The sequence below is a fragment of the Pelodiscus sinensis genome, chromosome 4 (genome assembly GCF_052426305.1).
Source record: "Pelodiscus sinensis isolate ZL-2025 chromosome 4, ASM5242630v1, whole genome shotgun sequence".
NCBI lineage: Eukaryota > Metazoa > Chordata > Testudines > Trionychidae > Pelodiscus > Pelodiscus sinensis.
This window is the reverse complement of record NC_143055.1, coordinates 4,962,329-4,981,054: the sequence shown is the minus strand read 5'-3', so window position 1 is coordinate 4,981,054 and position 18,726 is coordinate 4,962,329. Positions and strand designations below refer to the sequence as shown.

Here is an 18,726-nt window from a genome sequence, read left to right as displayed (position 1 = left end):
GGCAGTAAGCATGTTATTTCATTCAGGCCTCTTTCTGAAACTGTGTCTAATTATCAGCCGCTGTCTGGAAGCCTGGGTAGGACACTAGCCTCAAATACTGTCTGTTGCATGCCCTCTGAAACGTGGCTACCTGGGGTAAGGGCTCATCTACATGGGCCACCGTACTTTGCTGTAACTTTCTCGCTCAGAGGTGTAAAAAAACCCACCCCCGCCCCCAAGTGCGGCAAGTTGCAGTGTTGCTAAGTGCCAGTGTAAACAGGCTCCCAGCGCCGTTAGCTATGTCCCTGGTGTCAGTGGTTTACCGTGACCACACTGCCACATTCAAGTGCTGCGCGTGTAGATTTAGCAGTGTACCCAAAGCCTCAGCTTGACTCCCTTGTGATGAACGGCTGCATGGCATTTCATAAGAACATAAGAACAGCTGTACTGGGTCAGACCAAAGGTCCATCTAGCCCAGTAGCCTGTCTGCCGACAGTGGCCAGCACCAGGTGCCCCAGAGAGGGTGGACCGAAGACAATGATCAAGCGATTTGTCTGCTGCCATCCTTCTCCAGCCTCTGACAAATAGAGGCCAGGGACACCATTTCTATCCCCTGGCTAATAGCCTTTTATGGACCTAACCTCCATGAAATGATCTAGCTTCTCTTTAAACTCTGTTATAGTCCTAGCCTTCACAGCCTCCTCTGGCAAGGAGTTCCACAGGTTGACTACACGCTGTGTGAAGAAGAACTTTCTTTTATTAGTTTTAAACCTGCTACCCATTAATTTCATTTGGTGTCCTCTAAATGAAATTCATTTCAGTGCGCTTTAGAGAAATGCTACCCTATTAGTAGCACCTTGGGGGGTGAGGGATATCATAGTATGTCTAATTATCTGCGTCACCGCATTTTAACAACATGCGTTCTGCATCTGCTGGCCACTCCCCCTCCCAGGTTTCAGCAAGTCCTTTTTCCTTTCTGCTAAGAAGGTAGCGCAGGGGATTCTTCTGGTTCCGGATGTTTACTCCTTCCTGGCTTCTTGAAAGATTTTCTCTGCCAGAGAAGAGGCCATCAACTATCATCCCATCAGTACACCTCATTCAGTTTCAATGGGCTTTAATGGGGCGTGTGTAGCCTGCGAGCCTTCAGAGACTGATTACTGCCTTGAAGGAGAGTGTCTCTAAAGAGCCAGCTCCCTTTGTTTAGACGGGCTAAGCTGGAAGCACTTTTAAAGCAAATGTTGGCAACATAAGACACTCCAATGACAAAGTAAACAATAATTAGCACGACTGGGGATTGAACCAGAGCTTTGTCCTTGGTCCATAAATGCCACTGGACGATGTGAAATTCTCTCTGCTAGTTAACTAGTATCAAGCGTGATGTCTGATGTGCTTCTGAGCCTCTTGCATTTGTTCATTGGTATTGCTGTAGCCTGGCAAGACCCACTCCAATGCCTGGTCTGTGGTGTGCTTGGCACTGTATAAACACAGTGTTCCTACCCTGGACTCTTTTACATAGACAGAACAGACAAAGGGAGGCAGGAATCAAAGTATTATTAGCCCCATTTTACAGATAAGAAGCTGAGGCAGAGATAGATTAAGGGCCTGTCTACATGGGGAAACTGACTAGACTAATTCCAATTTGGATTAAGCTAAATTGGAATGAGTGTGTCCACACAGGGAACTATTCCAGAATAGCTATTATGCTTTAAGATCAAGCCCTGCCTTATTATGGAATCATTTCAAAGTGCTTTACAAAGGAGTTCAGTATTGTTATTCCCATTTTACGCATAGGGAAACTGAGGCAATGGGAGCAGAAGTGACTTGCCCCGTGTCACCCAGGAGGCCAATGACAGCGCTTGGAATTGAACCAGGACTCCTAGTCCCAAAGGGTTAATGCCAAGTAAAAAGTCTGTGCCGTCTGATGAGCTGTAAAACTAGCATGTTATCGGGTATGTGCAAGGTGGTTTAAAGATCTTGGGGAACTTTTGATCCCCTTTGCCCAAGTGTCCTGGCCAGATCTTTGGAATTTTGGCATCACCTTAAAAATAACCCCCTCTGTTCCAGTCGTAGTCACCTTCCTCCTCTTCCCCCCCATGACCGCACTGGGCCTTGCCTTGCTCCAGCATCTCTTCCTTTTCTCATTAAGTCCCCCATGCATTAGGTACCGACTGCTCCAGCCTGCATGTGCTGAGGTGCAGTGATCTTCTCCTACCACTGGGGTTGCTTTCCTTACTGTAAATCTGGGGGTCTTTCCTCCCGGTGGCTGCTCTTTGTTCATCCACCTTGGCTCAGTGGTTTTCTCAGGCCAGTAATTATAGTCTGAGGCTCCTTTCCTGCAGCAAGGAACTCTCTGCCCTTAAAAATGGGGGATGCAGGCAGCTTTGGGACACCAGCAGAGGGTACCCAAGGGTAGGAGTCAGAAGACTCCCTAGGAGTTTTCAGGAGTTCGTTCATCAGAGGAAGGTCAAGGCAATAGCAGACTAGGTCAGCAAAGAAAGAAAGACTCATAAAGCCAGGTTTTGAGGTGGCTAGCAAAGCTACATGGGTTTACTTCATGAGAGAACCAGGCCCATAAAGATGCCAATGGGGACATTGGCTGGGATTATACATTTGAATATTCATACAATAGGAGCCTATTCAACATGTTTCTTGGAGCCTAGCTCCTGGAGTCAAGTGATTGGGTGAAAATCTCAGGATTCATTTTTTTAAAGTAATTTTTAGCCCTCATGGGTGCAAAGAAGAGCTTGAAAATGTGACCTGAGTGCTCCTTAAAGGCTCAAACCTCACCCAACCAACCAAACCCAACAGTTAGGGTTTTTTTTTTTTTTAAATCTCATGATGTTGAAGCCAGTTTCATGGTTTTGAGGCTCTGACTTTAATTTCTGAATGCTTTGGATTGGCAATACTGAGCGTATAGAATGAGAACTAGCAGAAATACAATTTTCTACATATTTATAATATTTACAGACAATGCCGAGATTTTCAAAGACACAAAAGGGCATATGGGCAGCCAATTCCCATTGGCTTTCAGTGAGAAAAAGGTGTCTCGCTGTCATTGTGCCTTTGAAGATCTCTCCCGTGATAATACCTAGATTTAGAAAGCTATGATACATTATTCTGATTGCTGCCTTGCTTTCTGCCCTCATCGGTTCCAACAGGAACTTGTCTGCTGCTCTCTCGAGAACAGTTGGTGCTTTCAAAAACGGTCCCCTGCCATCTGAAGGCTTGGAACCCCAGTTTTCAAGTGCTACGACACTCCATCTTTCATTTATCTTTAGCAATGTGTGAGTTATCAGCTGCTAAAATCATGTTGGTATTGATATAGAGGAAATCACGAGATCATAATCATGATGATGTGATTTTTAAGATCTTCAGTTTCAAGTCAGTTCAACATTACAATGTATCTCCCAGTGCTGCTGCACTGCCTCACAGAAGTTATCATTCAGATGTCTGACCAGGCACCATCTTCTATGGTGCGCCATATAGCTTGGTCAGAAGGGAAGCTGCATTGCATCATAGGAGACATAGTCAAGTCAGGGAACCTGGTCCATAGGAGAAAATGGTGGCATGAGACTTGTAAACTACAACTCCCATGAAGCAGTACAGTACCATGAAGAGATTCAGTGTAATTTCGAATCGGCTTGAAACAAAATGTTTTGGATTAGTTCAACAAACTGAGACATTTCAATAGGAGTGTAACCAACCTGAAATTAAATATTTTGATTCAGTATTCCTGATAGAAAATTGAAATGTGTTTGGCAAAATCAAAATTTTCCAGTGAAAAATTTCAATTTTGCAGAAACTGCCTTTTCTGTCAAAAAACAATTTAATTGGAAAATTGTCAGGCAGCTCTTTTTTCCTGTCTGTCAGAGAGACATGATGTGTGAGTTTGAAAACTTGTCTCTTTCACCAACAGAAGTTGGTCCAATAAAAGATATTACCTCACCCACCTGATCTTCTAATATCCTGAGGCCAGCGAGGCTAGAGTAACACTGCAAACTGTCTGTCAGATTCTGGCTGTGATGGGACAGTTTTATTGCAGCTATAATAAGAGACAGATGAGGTGTATTACACATAGCTTTCGTGATTTAAAAAAACTCGTATTACTTTAAAAATGATATGGAGACTAATGATTTACTATTTTGATGGCTGAAAGTGATTTTAAATAAACCTAGGCCTGAGTCACAGAGTTCCATCTGGATCTTCCTCAGAGCTCTGGTGTGTTTAAAACTGAGGTTTTGGTTAGTGAGAAAAGTGACTCGTACAAATGCCACTCTGATGTCAATTGGTGTTTTCCCTTGACCTCAGTGGAGCCGTGTTCCGTCAGCCCATTGTCCCCATCAGTGGTTTTTAGCTTAAAACAAAACTAATCCAATGTTGCTGGGCGGGGTTTGTCCCAGTATTTTAAAAGTTTATTTTAGTGGCCAGTTCCTGGTCGTCGTCTTTCCATTTGGATCCGGGTCTTTCATCTCTCCCAGCCATATCTCACATCTCTCCATCTGCATGTTTTAACTCCCCCAGCTGCCTCTCTCATCTCTCATGCCATTTTTTTTTCAGCTCTCTTGGCGGTTCTAGTCTCTTCGCCTGCTGCGTATTTTAACTCCCTGGGCCTTCCTTGTTTGCTCTTTAGGCAACTCAGTGCTACCTCCCACTGCTCAGCTCTCTGGTGCTCCATTCTTTCTCCATGTCTCATGCATCTCCCGCTGCCTGGATGTGAGGTGGAAGCATCCATCCTCTCGAATCCACGTTTATTTTGGGACGGCGCGTGCCATGCAAGCAGCACAATGTTGGTTATTTTGCACAGATGTATTCTTGTTTAAGTTGTATAATTAAAAATACCTATCTTAAGACAGACTCAATAAAATAGAAATGCAGCATAGCTGCATCCAGGAACGTAGTAACATTCAAAGTTTAGGACGTAGCTAATTTTAAAACAGAAGAAAGTATGAGAACTCCATTGTGCGCCTTCTCTGGTGTAGGCTCACTGGACCAAACCCACCCCTAACACAACTCTCGTTTCAGTGGTGTTACACCAGGAATGAATGTACTGTATTTGTCTCTCATTACGTTGTCATCATGCGTATGCGTGTATGAATCCTACTGGACAATGGCTACAGGGAGATGAGGAAGAAAAGGTGCAGAGATTCACCAACAAAGCATTAGTTGCTGCAGCCATATTGCTAGCTTCCTCTCATTCCCCTTACACAGCTTCTTGCTTCTCACAGAAACAGAGGTAGAACCTGTTCATTGTATGGATTGTACCCTTGTTATCGGACACAGTTGCAGCCTAGCATGGTTCTAAAACACTGCCCTTGCGGTATGATCCCATTAAGTTAATTGGGAACAGGACAGGGCTTCATCTTGGGAAGTGGTTCTGGGTGTAAACTGGTGAAATCACACCAGTTAACACCAGCAGTGATTTTCATAGAATCCTAGAACACTAGAACTGGAAGGGACCTCGAGAGGTCATCAAGTCCAGTCCGCTGCCCTCACGGCAGGACCAAGCACCATCTAGATCAGGGCTACTCAACACACAGCCTGCGGGCCACATGTGGACCGTGGCCTGTTTATTTGTGGCCCGTGGGTGGGAGCTAAAACAAAAAAGTGGTCAATAGAATGGTCTTTTGTTGAGATGCATTTTAGTAGTTAAATTCCTGGACTGTCATTTCTCATTCAAAGTGCTGACCTAGGAAGGGAAATGGGGTAAATATTACATGTTATTAATATCAGCAGAACTGACTTAAATGGGGCCTGTGTGTTGTGTAGCCTTCCCTTAATTTTGTGTTCATGCCCCTCACCGTGAAAGAAGCAGTTTGCATGTATATGTGCATGTATGTGCAACCACACTTAAGCTGTGGCCCTCGGCATGTGCTGAGAGTATTATTGGGGCTTCCAAAGTTGAGTAGCCCTGATCTAGATCATCCCTGACAAATGTTTATCTAAGCTGCTCTTAAAAATCTTCACAGATGGAGATTCCACAACCTCCCTAGGCAGCTGACTCCAGCGCTTAACCACACTGACAGGCAGGAAGTTTTTCTCAATATCCAACCTAAACCTCCCTGGCTGCAATTTAAGCCCATTGCTTCTTGTCCTTGTCCAGAGGCCAAGGAAAATATGTTTTTCCCCTCCTCCTTGTAATACCCCCATTTTCTATAAGAAAATCTGAGGCAAGATCTCTGCTCCAAAGAGCTTACGGCCTTAGCCTGTATGTCAGACATACAGCCCTGGTGCCAGACCCAGCTTTCTTTACATGGCCCACATGACCTTCGGACTGGTGATAGCTCTGTCAATGGGCAGAACTGATAATGGGTTTCGGTGCAGGGGCCTGCGAGGAAGAAGGCACAGAGCTGCGTGGAGATCAGCGAGGCGGAGGGGAAGGAGGACGTGCTGGCAGAGCAGAGAGTGCACAGGCTGTGGAGTGAGAACAGAGGTATAGGCAGGAGGAAGTCTCTGAGCTGCGCAAGGCCTGAAAGGCCAGGATGAGAATCTGGCTCTGGCTGCAGGAGGTGAGATGAGGCAAGTGGAGGGATTTTAGGAGAGGAGAGGAGGGGGAGGCAGGGAGCACAAGGCTGCAGTGGGGATCGCAGGGGTGTGTTTAGAATATCACCCTGCACCTTTCAGCAGCAGAGGTGGTGATACAAATGTCAAAGCGGACTCCTCGCACCCAGCAGGGTGCCCCATGTTCACCGAAAGCCTATTGGAGACGTTCCCATCCTTTCCCACTGCAGAACCCACCCCGCAGCTGGTATTTTGTGGTCCCTAAGTGGGCAGTCTCAGGCTACGTCTAGACTCTTTCGAAAGAGCGCATCTAGACTGCAACCACTTCTCTGGAAGAAGTGAGCCACTTTTTCGAAGAGAGCACCCAGGCAGTCTGGACGCTCTCTTTCGAAAAAGCCCTGTTTGCATTCAAGAAGTGCACTTTCGAAAAAAGGCGTTATTCCTCATAAAATGAGGTTTACCACAGTCGACAGAACCGCTGCCTTCTTTCGATTTAATTTCGAAAGAATGCAGTAGCAGTCTAGATGCAGGATATGTTTTTTCGAAAAAACCCTGGAGTCTAGACACACCCTCCGAGAAAGGACAGGGTGTTGGAGACCATGGGTGGCGCTGACATTGCCTTCCCAAAAAGGCAGGGTGGCCCCACCCACGCTTTGCCCCAGGCCCCCTCACACCTGTGTGCAGCAGGCTTCTCTTGGCCTGGGGCTGTTGGCTGGAGAGGCAGAAGGAGGGGAAGAGGCATCCAGGGGTCAGGCCCAGCCCACACTTCCCAGCCCTGGTGCTCCAGAGCCAGGAAGGCCGGAGCCGGAGTGCGCATTGGGAGGGGAACAGCTGGGGAACCTTGGGTCACTCCGGAGCTGGGGGCGACAGCGAGAGCTAGCCGCTGTGGTGGGGGGTGCGCTTGGCTCTGGGTCGGAGAAAGTGGGAAAACTGCAGCCACTTTGATAAATTTGTTCTAGACAGCAGCATTATCTTCTGCCTGGTCCCAGGAGCGCAGTTACACCTTTCAGCAGCCTTTGTGCAGTGGAGAGTTTGTGTCAGGATTTTAACAGGAACTAGCACAACAATTTCTCCTTCCCTCTCCCTCGACCTGTGATAAACCCAGTGTCTTGGGGTTTGTTGCTGTGCAGGAGAGGAGAACTGGGAATCAATTAATTTGTTTTTTTGAGCTAAACAAAAAGGGAGTCTCATAACCAGAGCAAAAGAAGGTGGCAGGACTTTTTGGCAAACAGACGAGAACTAGAGACCTTTGGCTGGAAATCTTCCTGCTGAGGGGATACGTAAGGCTACTGGTTTGATTTATTCAGGGGCAGGATTCTCGCTATTCTGTGCTGTATAGATCCTGAGATCCTGCAGCAATGAGTGTGGTATTTGTGCCTTCCCCTAGCGCATTAGGCAATGCGATTGCACATCTGTCACATTTTTTGTTCTCTTGTCCTCATCTCCGGGGAGAAGTGTGTGCCACAGTCTTTTCTTTTGGAGGGTTTGTACCCCCCTGCATACTTGCTGTGTGTTTATACCAGAGATGCAAAGGTCGAAGAAACATTCCTAGCACTCAGGACAGCAAGGGGGGAGGTTCGTGGTGGTCCGTAGGTCCTGAGGGAGTTCATTTTGCCTTCTTGGGCCTGCCCCTGAGAAAATGCTGTCTCCTGCACAGACAGGCTTTCTCCTTCTTGCGGGGATGTTAAATTGCGGTTAATTGGCTAGTCGAGTAGTCGCTGGAATTTCCATCAACTACTTGACTAGTCAATAGGCACTTCTGCGTTCCTCCTTCGAAATGTATAAGAGCCCCCACTGGGTCTCTTGTACATTTCAAAGGAGGAATGGGGAACCATGTGCAGCCCGGGGTCAGCGGGAAGTCCCCCGCTGACCCCAGGCTGCATGTTGCGCTGCCGATGTGAAATACCACACGGAGTCAGGGTCAGCTGGTCCCAGGCTCCGCACAGCATTTCAGCGGAACCTGGGATCAGCTGGGGACTCCCCAGCTGACGGCGGGTTCCGCGTGGCACTTCCCCAGGTCCTGATCCTGGGTTCCGGTGAAATGCCGTGTGGCACCGCCCTTTGAAGTACCCCCTCTCCATTCCCCCCAACTTTGCTGCCTCTATCTTGTACCCGTTGGAGTCTGCTCATGGCTGAACGCCTTGTGCCCAGGTACGTCCTCTCAATGTGGCACAGAGGGCAAAGGTCACAAAGTGGAAGACAGCGGTCAAGTGGTTTCACTGAAATACCCTTTATTCTGCCATAAAACCAGATGGGCCCATTTTCAAACGTTTACTGTCTAGTTTAAAATCATCCCGAGCCACTGACTGAGCCAGGCACCTGCAGAGAGTTTCAACCCGTTTCCTTTTGGTAATGCCCAGCGTGTGCTCAGAGCTCTCCACACACTCTGCAGATCTAGCCTGTCTCACGGAGTTCCCAGTGGGCAAGGCAAGGGAAAGAGGAAATATCACCAGGCGATTTCTTTACCGGATCGCTCCATTTGCTGTAGGGTGCCTCGCAGAAGTGGGTCTCCAAGAGGGACTTAAATGCAGGCAGGGCCGGGGCCCTGTAGGTAAGCGCCGAGGGTCATGTCATGCACAGTGGGCCACACAGAAGAAGGCATAGCGTGACTGTGTGTGAAACTGACCAGTGGTCCAGGGAGGCTGGTAATGTCAGCGGAGCGCAAGGGCTAACGAAATGCATGGAGAGTGGCCAAGTTATACTGCCCTAGAGAAAAGGGTGGAGGGTTTTGCTAGGCAGGGGAAGGCTCTGACTTCCTAAACCGCCAGCCTGGCCCTGCCCCCAGAACACCTACCGCAGGCATTCTGGGGGTGAAGTGCTGCTGCCCCCAAGCGCCCTCCTTCCCTCCCCATGATCCAGGGCTGTGGAGACGGGCCATGTGCCACCCACCCTCCCTGTGGAGCTGGGGGAGGGAGCAGCTTGGCTCTTGTGAGGGGGTGGGGCCTGGAAAGAATGGGCGGGACTGGCAGCTTTTCTAGAGATGAGTTTCTTCTCTCTCTTAACCTCCCATCTAGCCCAGATTTTAATATGATTGGTCTCAAGGCATGCAGTGAAATGGGCTCAGCTCACAGCATCATATCCGCATGCGTCCAGGCCTTGGCGAGGCTCTGACATAGCACAAGTCAAAGCTGGTTTTTTGTAAAGGGAAACCCTGGAGTCCCTGGCTCTCTTGGCAGCTGCCTCATCACTAGCAAAGCACAGCATCCCATTGAGAGTGGCCCTTTGTGGGGCTGGGGGCTTGCACGGCACGTGGGGGGGAAACTCCCTCTGGGAACGGATTTTGAAAAGAGAGACCTTCCAGCTGGCAAAATAAATCAGCTGGATGGTTCTGATCCCTCGGGGTAGCTGCTTGTGGCAAAAGTGGGTCAGCAGGCTCCAGCTACAGGACAGTTCCATGAGGGACAGGAAAACGACTCCAAACATTCCTTTATTTGGGAGGTGCAGTTGTAACAAGATGCTCTGAGTAGCCACTGCCTGCCTGTGATGTGCCTCGGGTCTTTGACCCACAGGAAATCAACATACTGTTCCTGCCCCATTGTAACTGTCAATCGCTCACAATACGCGTTCGCTATGATCCTGTTTATATTAAACACGACAAAACCCACAGAATCTGCCAGTCGGGAGATTTCAGTTAACTCCTGTCATATTTAGTTTAGCATCTAACACCTTCTTCTAGGCAAATACAGCTCTGGTTCACTGAACCCGATAACTCCTTTTTAGTACACCAAGTGACTTCCATATGGAATAAATTACAGTACCTCCTGAAAAACACCAGAGGCAGCTGCCAAATTATGCAAAATTTAAATCACTAATGAACAATGTGATGAAAGTTGAATGAAGGTGTATTTACAAGATCTACAACACACGGTGTCTGTGGAGCAGATGTACTGTCTGCATAAGTTGATCTAGATACACACACACGCATATATATATGTATATATGTAAATGGGATCTGTAAGGTCTTTCTGTTTTAAATACAACTATCTCAGAATAATAATTTATACCTGAGATCAATGAGCCAGACGCTCTTCATTATGTCATTGGCTTGCTTATATCTGCTGTGCGTCAGCAGCAAGATGCAAAAAAAAAAAAAAAAAAAAGTAGGCTCTAGGGAATTTTGAGGGGGAGTAGACAGACAAGCCTTAAAAAGAGAGGGAGAGAGACAGACAGAAGGAGAAAAGTGGCAGTGGCAGGAGGAGAAATACTCTGCACATCCATAGTGTGTTTCCTCCAAAGATCAGTTTACAAATGTTCATTGTGCTTCACAGTCGAGTGTCAGGAGGCGACGTGTGTTTCAGAAATGGGAATAATAGGATTGCGATGTTACTACAGGTTGAACCTCTCTAATCCAGAACTCTTTGGTTCAGAAACCTCCATTGTCCGGCATGATTTTAATTAGCCGGATGTCCACTTTTCATGGGTGTGACCACGTTTCCTGTGATCCCATAAAGTTTGTTTGCAGCCACTAGTCCGGACTATCAGTGTTTTGTGCTGTTACTTAGCTCTAAATCACTCCTAAATGTCCTCTAACAGCCTAGTAAGCAGTGGAAGTGTTGGTAATGTTACTGACCCCCCGTGGGCTGGCAAATTCTCTGATTCAGAACTGGTCAGGTCCCGAGGGTTCTGGACTAGAGAGGTTCAACCTATATTTTGCAGGAGCCTACGCAGAGGAACGGAAGAATCAAGGCCCATGTTTTCAAAAGCATCTTCTAATTCTACATGCTTTGTGTTTGGGTGCCCAGGTTAGGCATGCTGGGTCTGATTCACTCGTATAGCTTGAGGGTGACTTGCCCCCGTGCACCGCTGCTCTGATTTGCTAGTGTATTGCACTCATTTTCCACTGGTGTCGTTGACAATGCTAGAGGCAGCAAGGCATCTAAAGCCAAGCACCCAAAAACTGGAGCGACTCAGAATTAGAGGCCACTTGGAAAGATTTGTGCCGGTCCGACATACTGTGAATGCTAGAGGACTCGGGTAGGCAGCCGAGCTAACCCCCAGTGTAGGTGGTGCTGGAACAACTTTTCTTGGGGGGGGGGGTGTGCTGAAGGCAGAAACCACGGATTGGGGCTGTTATTGCTACTTCAAACCAGGGGGGTACAAAAGCAGCCCCCTCTCCCGTAGTTCGTGCACCTATAGACTAAGCTACCGTCTCTTAGGGAGGTGGATTAAATACAGCGAGCGAACCCCTCCTGTTGCTGGAGTGTCTGTGCTGAGGTGGTGCCGCCATGACCCTGTGTCATTTCAAGTGTAGACGTCTCAGGGGCGAACCTGTTGATAGGAACTAGGAGTCCGCTTTCAGTTTTGCGCCCTAGCAGCTGGGCAAGACTCCCGGTCTCTTTGCCCGGAGATAAACTAGTTCACCATTCGGCAAACAGCGAATTAATTCTTTGTTCCGCTTCGAGTAGGGCCCTGCCCAATTCATGGCCATGAAAAAGGCGTCCCGGACCATGAGAAATCTAGTCTTTGGTGTGTTTCTATCCTGTACCAGCGATTCGCAAACGGTAGCAACCCGAGGATTCCCATTTCGATTTAAAATGTTCCGCAGACCGCCCCCCCCCCCAGGCTCTGCCCCCACTATGCCCCTTTCCCGAAGGCCCCACCCCACCCTTCTTCTTCCCATCCTGGTTAATCCTGCCCTTTCTGCCCCCTCCCCTAAGCACACCCCATCCCCCCTCCTCCTGTTCCCTCCCAGCACCTGCTCACCCTGCTGAACAGCTGTTCCCCGGGGCCTTGATCAGCTGGGACAGTGAATTCCCTGGAGGTCCGCGGACACCAGTTTGAGAGATGCTGCCTTATACGCCACCAATTTCATAGAGCGACCAGGGCTGCTCCTAACCCAAAAGGGAATGGCAATGGGGGTCCCAAGATTATTTTAGGGGGGTGCTATTGCCACCCTTCTGTGCTGCCTTCAAAGCTGGGTGGCCGGAGAGTGTCTGCTGACGGAGGCCCAGCTTTGCAGGAAATAGCACACAAGCGGGCAATATCATACCTGGCCAGCCTTCTGTGCTGCTGCTGGCGGTGGCCCTGTCTTCAGAGCTGGGCTTCTGGCCAAGAGGCACCAATTGCCAGTTCCCTAGCTCTGAAGGCAGCACCGGCACCTAAAGCAGTAAGGGAAGCGCTACCTCAATCCCCTCCCAATAATCTTGTGACCCTCCCCCCAATTCCTCTTTGGGTCAAGACCCCTACAGTGACAACACCGTGACATTTCAGATTTAAATACCTGAAATCACGAAATGTACTGTTTGCAAAATCCTGTGGCCATGAAATTGACCAAAATGGACTGCGAATTTGGCAGGGGCCTTTGCAAATAGGAGATTGTGGAACAACTAGCAATAGAGATCAGATGTAGGTTTTCGGATGGGGGAGACCACTGTCGGGATATTAGGCAGCATTTCTGGTCCCTCTCTGCAAAATACAGACGACAATATTTCGATAAATGTTATTCCGAGAACTGATTTGAGAACAAAGATTCTAAAGGCAGAAGAAAAATGATCCTCCTAGCTAATTATGAATCATTTATACTGAACTTCACAAATTTTAGAATCCGAGTCCCAATTAAGACATTACACTTCATGTGTTAATTAGGTTTTTTTTTTCTTTAAATCAAGCCATAACTCTTCTTAATTAGGAGGTTATAGCCATTGTAATTTGAACTGGCCTGTGTTTAAAAACCTCCTGGAAATGACACCTGGGAGCTGTACCAGTGATCCCTTTAAATTGGTTTAGTTTTTACTTGGGTGATTATACGGACCCCAACTGGGCAGTAATTAAAAAGGGGGTAGCTTCCAAATGAAAGCGCCGGGGTGAAACCCAGCAATGGTGCCTGGGTTTTAAACTGTGTGCCCGGGAAGCCGGAAAGAGGCCAGTCTCTGTGAGTTTCTCTACAAGGGCTCTAATGGACGGTGGTATTTTGCGCACAAGTTGAATGCATCAGGCCCGGCAATAGGCTGCCCCTCTAGGAGAGCGGGGATCCATTATCTACTTTTCATTGCTGGCAGCTCTTGAAAGCTCAGTGTCCAAGAGAATAACGTTAGAAGTTCATCAGAATATCGCTAAGGGCCTGATCCTGAACCTCCTACTCAGACACACCCCCTGCTGTCTTCAGCAGGAATGCTGCCTGAGCGTAGGCTACAAGGATTGGGCTTATGTGCTTTTCCAGGCTCCTGCTAACAGACGTTGGATAATACGGGCCCAGCTTGCACAATGTGCACCTCTGAGTTAGTCCAGTTCGCTGTCAGGGGACTGCTCAAGCCTACAGGATTGGTGCAGATGGTGGGGCACTGCGAGTAGCACTCTCTTCTGCGAGGGGGTCTCTCTGATCTCGTCAGCAGGGCGTCACTCGACGCACGTGAGGGCCAGAGAGCTGGTCCTTTTTCAGGAGCGTTGCGGTAGCGGGAGGGCTCTGGAGACCTGAGCCCGGGAGACGGTGAGATGGGGGTTGGAGCTGCTCCTGGTGCGGTTCTAACGGAGCAGCCGTGCTGGGGTGGCCGATGGCGCGAGGTAACCTGGGGTGTCTGTCGGGCTAACCACGCCTCCCTCCTCTTTGCAGAACATCTTTCCTGCGATCCCGGCCCCGGATGGTCCTCCCCGTGCAAGGCCTTGTGTGCCTCGCGGCCTTTGGCCTGGCTCTTCCCTTGGCCATCAGTCTCTTCCCGCAGATGTCGGAGGTCAGTGCACGTCTACTCTGTGTCACACTGCACAGCATGAAGCAGGGGTGTCCTATATCTCTCTTGCCCCAGCCGTAGCTCCAGCAAAGTCGGTTTGTCTCACCCAGCTAAGGGAAGGGGGGATGAGTTTTTATCAGGGGATCAATTGCCACCCCAGCAGCCCCCAGAATGTAAAACCTCATGTGGTCCTAGAGATTTGGGGAGGAGTCCATGGGAAGTGTGGCTCTTTCCCACCTAGGCGTAGAGAGGACATGTTGAATTGGAGCTTAGGGAGACGGAGCAGGCCTGCAGCCGTGGGTTTGGTATGGGGAGAAGACACTGACTCACAAAAATCGATTGCTCTGTTGAACGTTCACTACCAGGCTTCCTCTTCTTTTGGAGTCAGCTGTTCTCTTCTTGACTTAAATATGTGCTTGGTTATATATATGGCCTCCTGCATGTACATCACAGCTTGCTCAGCACATGGCAGTACTGGATGCATGCACAGAGGCATGTTCATCTTTTATGATCACTTGGGTTTTCCTTTCCCTTAGCTGGCGATTGGATCATACAGTACCTGCCCTGAGTGATCGAACCAGGAGTTGTGATGTTGTTATATTTATTACAAAGGATTTAACTCCTGAGCTTTGGAGTAAAGCAAATGCAGGCTGAAGTTAACCAGCAATGAACTGAATAGAGTCCCATGTTCCATGCAAGAAATACATGGTTTAAAGGCAACATATAGCACCATTCCTATTTGGCTCCTCCTTCACCCCATCCTTTTTTTTTCCTCCCATAGGACTTAGCTGGTTCATCCCCACCTGTCTTGAGGATACTTAGGCTAGGCAGCAATCCGTTTTAACACATACTCATCGCAGGGAGGAGCAGGGACCCAAAACGTTCTAGTGAGGCTTTTTAAAAACGTTATCCGGAAAGTATCCTGTCTGCTTGTACTTACAGGGTAGCAGCTGTAGTTAAAACAGTAACACGCTAAAACTGACATTGTGGCCCTCTGTATTATTTCCGTCATTCTAGGTCAAATGTGTTCAGTTCACAAGTCAACCCATGGTTGTGTTTCCTGCCTGAGGGACCTGACAGGTCACCATGGGCTCTAGGGCTCTGTCTACACTACGAGGTATTTTTTTGGCAGAAAATACGCTAATGAGGAACTCGTTAACATAAGTCGTGATCTCATTTGCATATTTTCTGCCGTTTCTTTTTGCGCAAGGGGTTTCTGTGCAAAAAGAAGCAGCGTGAACTTTTTTTTTTTTGCGCAAAAACCCCATTTTGCACAAGATACTTGTGTTTCTCCTGGACAGACATAAGGGTCTTGTGCAAAACAGGGGTTTTGCGTAAAAAAAATAAAGTTCACGCTGCTTTCTTTTTTGCGCAAAAAACCCTCGCACAAAAAGAAATGGCAAAAAATATGCAAATGAGATTGTGACTTATGCTAAGGAGTCCCTCATTAGCATATTTTCTGCCAAAAAATCTCGTCGTGTAGACAAAGCCTAAGAATCAAACTGGTTCATGCGGTCTTCAGAAATGAGCTGCCTCTTTCCTTTCTGATGCTTCTGGCAGAACCCTGCCTGCACACCCTCCTGTGTCTGTGTTGTCTCCAGAGAGTGAATTTCGTGAGCATGTGGTTTTGTCTTAAAGCTCCTATGACAGGAAGACGCACAAGGAGCAGATACATTCTCACGGCTTCACACAGCATTCCACCATGTTCATTTCATCTCCAGAGCATCTCTTCTGGGCAGGGACCGGCTTTGCTTGGTGTCTCGTGCACTTTTGTGTAGGCTTTTTTTGGCCAGAAGCTACACGTCAGGGCCAGTTTATTCTCTTGCTTAAAGGGTCACCAACACGTAAGTTAAAAGAAGATGGGATATTTAACTGTGGAAGCCATGGAATTGGGGTCCATTCACAACTGCCACTGAACTTGCTTGGACCTAACTTCCTTGGACGAAAACAACAAATGGTCTGGTAGCACTTTCAAGACTAACAAAACATGTAGACGGTATCATGAGCTTTCGTGGGCACAACCCACTTCTTCAGATGGCCAGAGTTATGAGTTTAGGATGTGCACACCCAAAATAAATAGGGGAGGGGGAGGGGAGGAGGGAGGGGAAAAAAGGAGGGGGTGGGAGACAGGGAGCTAGAGGGAATCAGTAAGTATCTGAAGATTGAGTAGTTAAAACAAAGCAGATAAGAATCAAAGTCAATGGATAGAACCCTTCCTGACAGAAAAGTCTACCCAAAGAGCTGTTTGCACCGTCAATGGCAGTTAAGTTGGTCGTGTCCCAACCAACTTTCATCACCATTGAGTCCATTAGCATGTGAATTGAATTTGCGGATGAACTCTAATTCCAATGCTTCTCTGTGGATCTAGCTAGTAGTGCTGATACTTACTGATTCCCTCTTGCTCCCTGTCTCCCACCCCCCTTTCTTTTTTTCCCCTCTCCTCTCCCCCTCTCCTATTTATTTTGGCTGTGCACATCCTAAATTCATAACTCCGGTCATCTGAAGAAGTGGGCTGTGCCCACGAAAGCTCATGATACCGTCTACATGTTTTGTTAGTCTTTAAAGTGCTACCAGACTATTTGTTGTTGTTTTTTTCTGTAACAGACTAACTCGGCTACCCCCTGAAGCTTCCCTAGACAAGTCAGTAAGGCTTAAATTTTCAAGAATGTCCACTAGCAGGCCCGCCAACCAGGGGTGGGGAAGGAGAGGAGGCAAAGGGAGCAACACTGACCAAAGGCCTGGTGGTTGAAAGGGGTCTGGTGCCCTGGCTGACACTGCCCTTCTTGGGGCTGCCTAGGGAGGCAGGGGCTCTGCCCGGCACGCTCCAGGTAGTGCTGGGGGCATGTGGTCTGGTCTGGTCCTGGCAGTGCAGAGGACTGGCTGCCTTTCGCTCTGCCCCTTCTACCTGAGGCCCTGCCCTTTCCAGGAGCATGGACCTGCCCCCTCACCATCTTGCCATGGGCCTGGCATGGCTGTCAGCATCCCTTACAGTTGGGGTTTCCATCTTCAAGCACCTCGGGGCTGATGAGCACCGAGTCAAGCCATGGGTATCTAAAGTTTGTTATCCAGAAATTGATGCATCCAAAATGATATGCCCTCTGTGAAAGCTTGGGCCTTTAAAAAAAAAAGTCCATGCCTTTGTTTCCCTATGCAAAAAATGAGCTTGTGACAATGCGTACCGACACCTAAAATGCACTTTGAGCTCCTTGGGTAAAAAGCGTTATCGCTACTTTGGCCTGACAGGGTTTACTGATGTTAATGGCCGTGTCCATCCCAGCTCTGTTCATATTTCAGAGAAAAATGAATATCCGTCTTGAACCAAAGACTATTAAAATTGCAAACAAAGGGACATTTTTAACTGATACAAAGATGATTTGACAGTGACTTTCTAAAAGCAAAAAAAAAAAAGTGCTGATTAGCTGCTAAAATAGGCTGGCGTGCTCTCCGCCCACTCATCGTGTCAGCGAAGGCATCACAGCCAGTGGTGTATTGCTCATTATCCACCGGGACTCAGCTCTCGTCCCTCCGCTTTAAGAGAAGTGCGGTTCTGCTGTGGGAACTGCGGTATCAGGCATTTTCATAGTTCGTCTTCTGAGACTCCCAGTCTTTAAACCAGGGTGGGCAAGGTATGGCCCGCAGGCCAGATCCGGCCCACTAAGCCTTTTAATCTGGCCTGTCTGCTCCTGCAGCTGGGAGCAGCATCATACAGCAGCTGGGGAGAGGGGAGAGGCTTTGCACACTGCACTCACCCCCAGCAAAATCTCTCAGCTCTTATTGGCTGGGAGCCGGCCAATGAAAACAGTGCGGCACAATTTCTCAGCTCCCATTGACCAGTTTCCAACCTATAGGAGCTGAGAGATTTTGCTGGGGGCAGAGGCAGTGCGCTGAGCCTTCCCCCACAGAGCAGAGAGCCCCGTGGAACAGCCAACTGAGAGCTGCTTGTGTGTGCTTTTGGCCAGAGCCTGCCTCTAGCACCCTACCGCCTCCTGCACCCAACTCCCTCCCAGATCCTGCACTCCCTCCTCTCCTGCACCCATACCCTTCCTGAACTCTGCACCCCAATGCCCTGCACCAGGTCACAACCCCCTCCTTCAGCCAAACTCCCTCTCAGATCCCACACCGTCTCCTGCACCCCAGTTCCCTACCCTGAGCTCCCTTGTGCACCCAACCTCTGCCCAGACCCAGCACCCCCTCCATAGGAAAGCATGACCCTTGACAACTTACCAAAACCTTGGTGTGACTCCCCCATCAAAAATTATCACCCACCCCTGCTTTAAACGGTTTGCCTCTCCAGCCCTACAGAGTCTGATTCTAATCCATTTAATGGCCGATGAGCTATCGGGACATTCAGCACCCCAGAAATGAGCAGAGTAGGTCAGTTCTCTAAAACCATAATCTCTTCAGAGCCAGTTCTCCACAGACATGACTAGGTGTCCTGTCGCAGCCCATCTCCCGAGCCTCAATTTGAAGCAAGCCCCTTCAGGATCTGAGCATGTGATGTGTTTGGCTTATGTGTGGGCACGAGTAGCCCACAAAATCTCCTTCTACCAGCTATGCTAGCAGACCTTCCTGTGCCTCTCGGTAT

At 48.5% G+C, this 18,726-nt stretch overlaps 1 protein-coding gene across 2 annotated transcripts in view; it reads left to right on the top strand.

The window, feature by feature from the left end:
* The window catches only part of SFXN5 (sideroflexin 5), a 199,691-nt gene that overhangs the window by 140,087 nt on the left and 40,878 nt on the right, over positions 1–18,726 (top strand). For both annotated transcript variants that reach the window (XM_075931041.2, XM_075931042.2), the window contains one exon: positions 14,027–14,144. In XM_075931041.2, the coding sequence (XP_075787156.1) occupies positions 14,027–14,144 (118 nt within the window). The remainder of the gene's footprint in view (positions 1–14,026; positions 14,145–18,726) is intronic.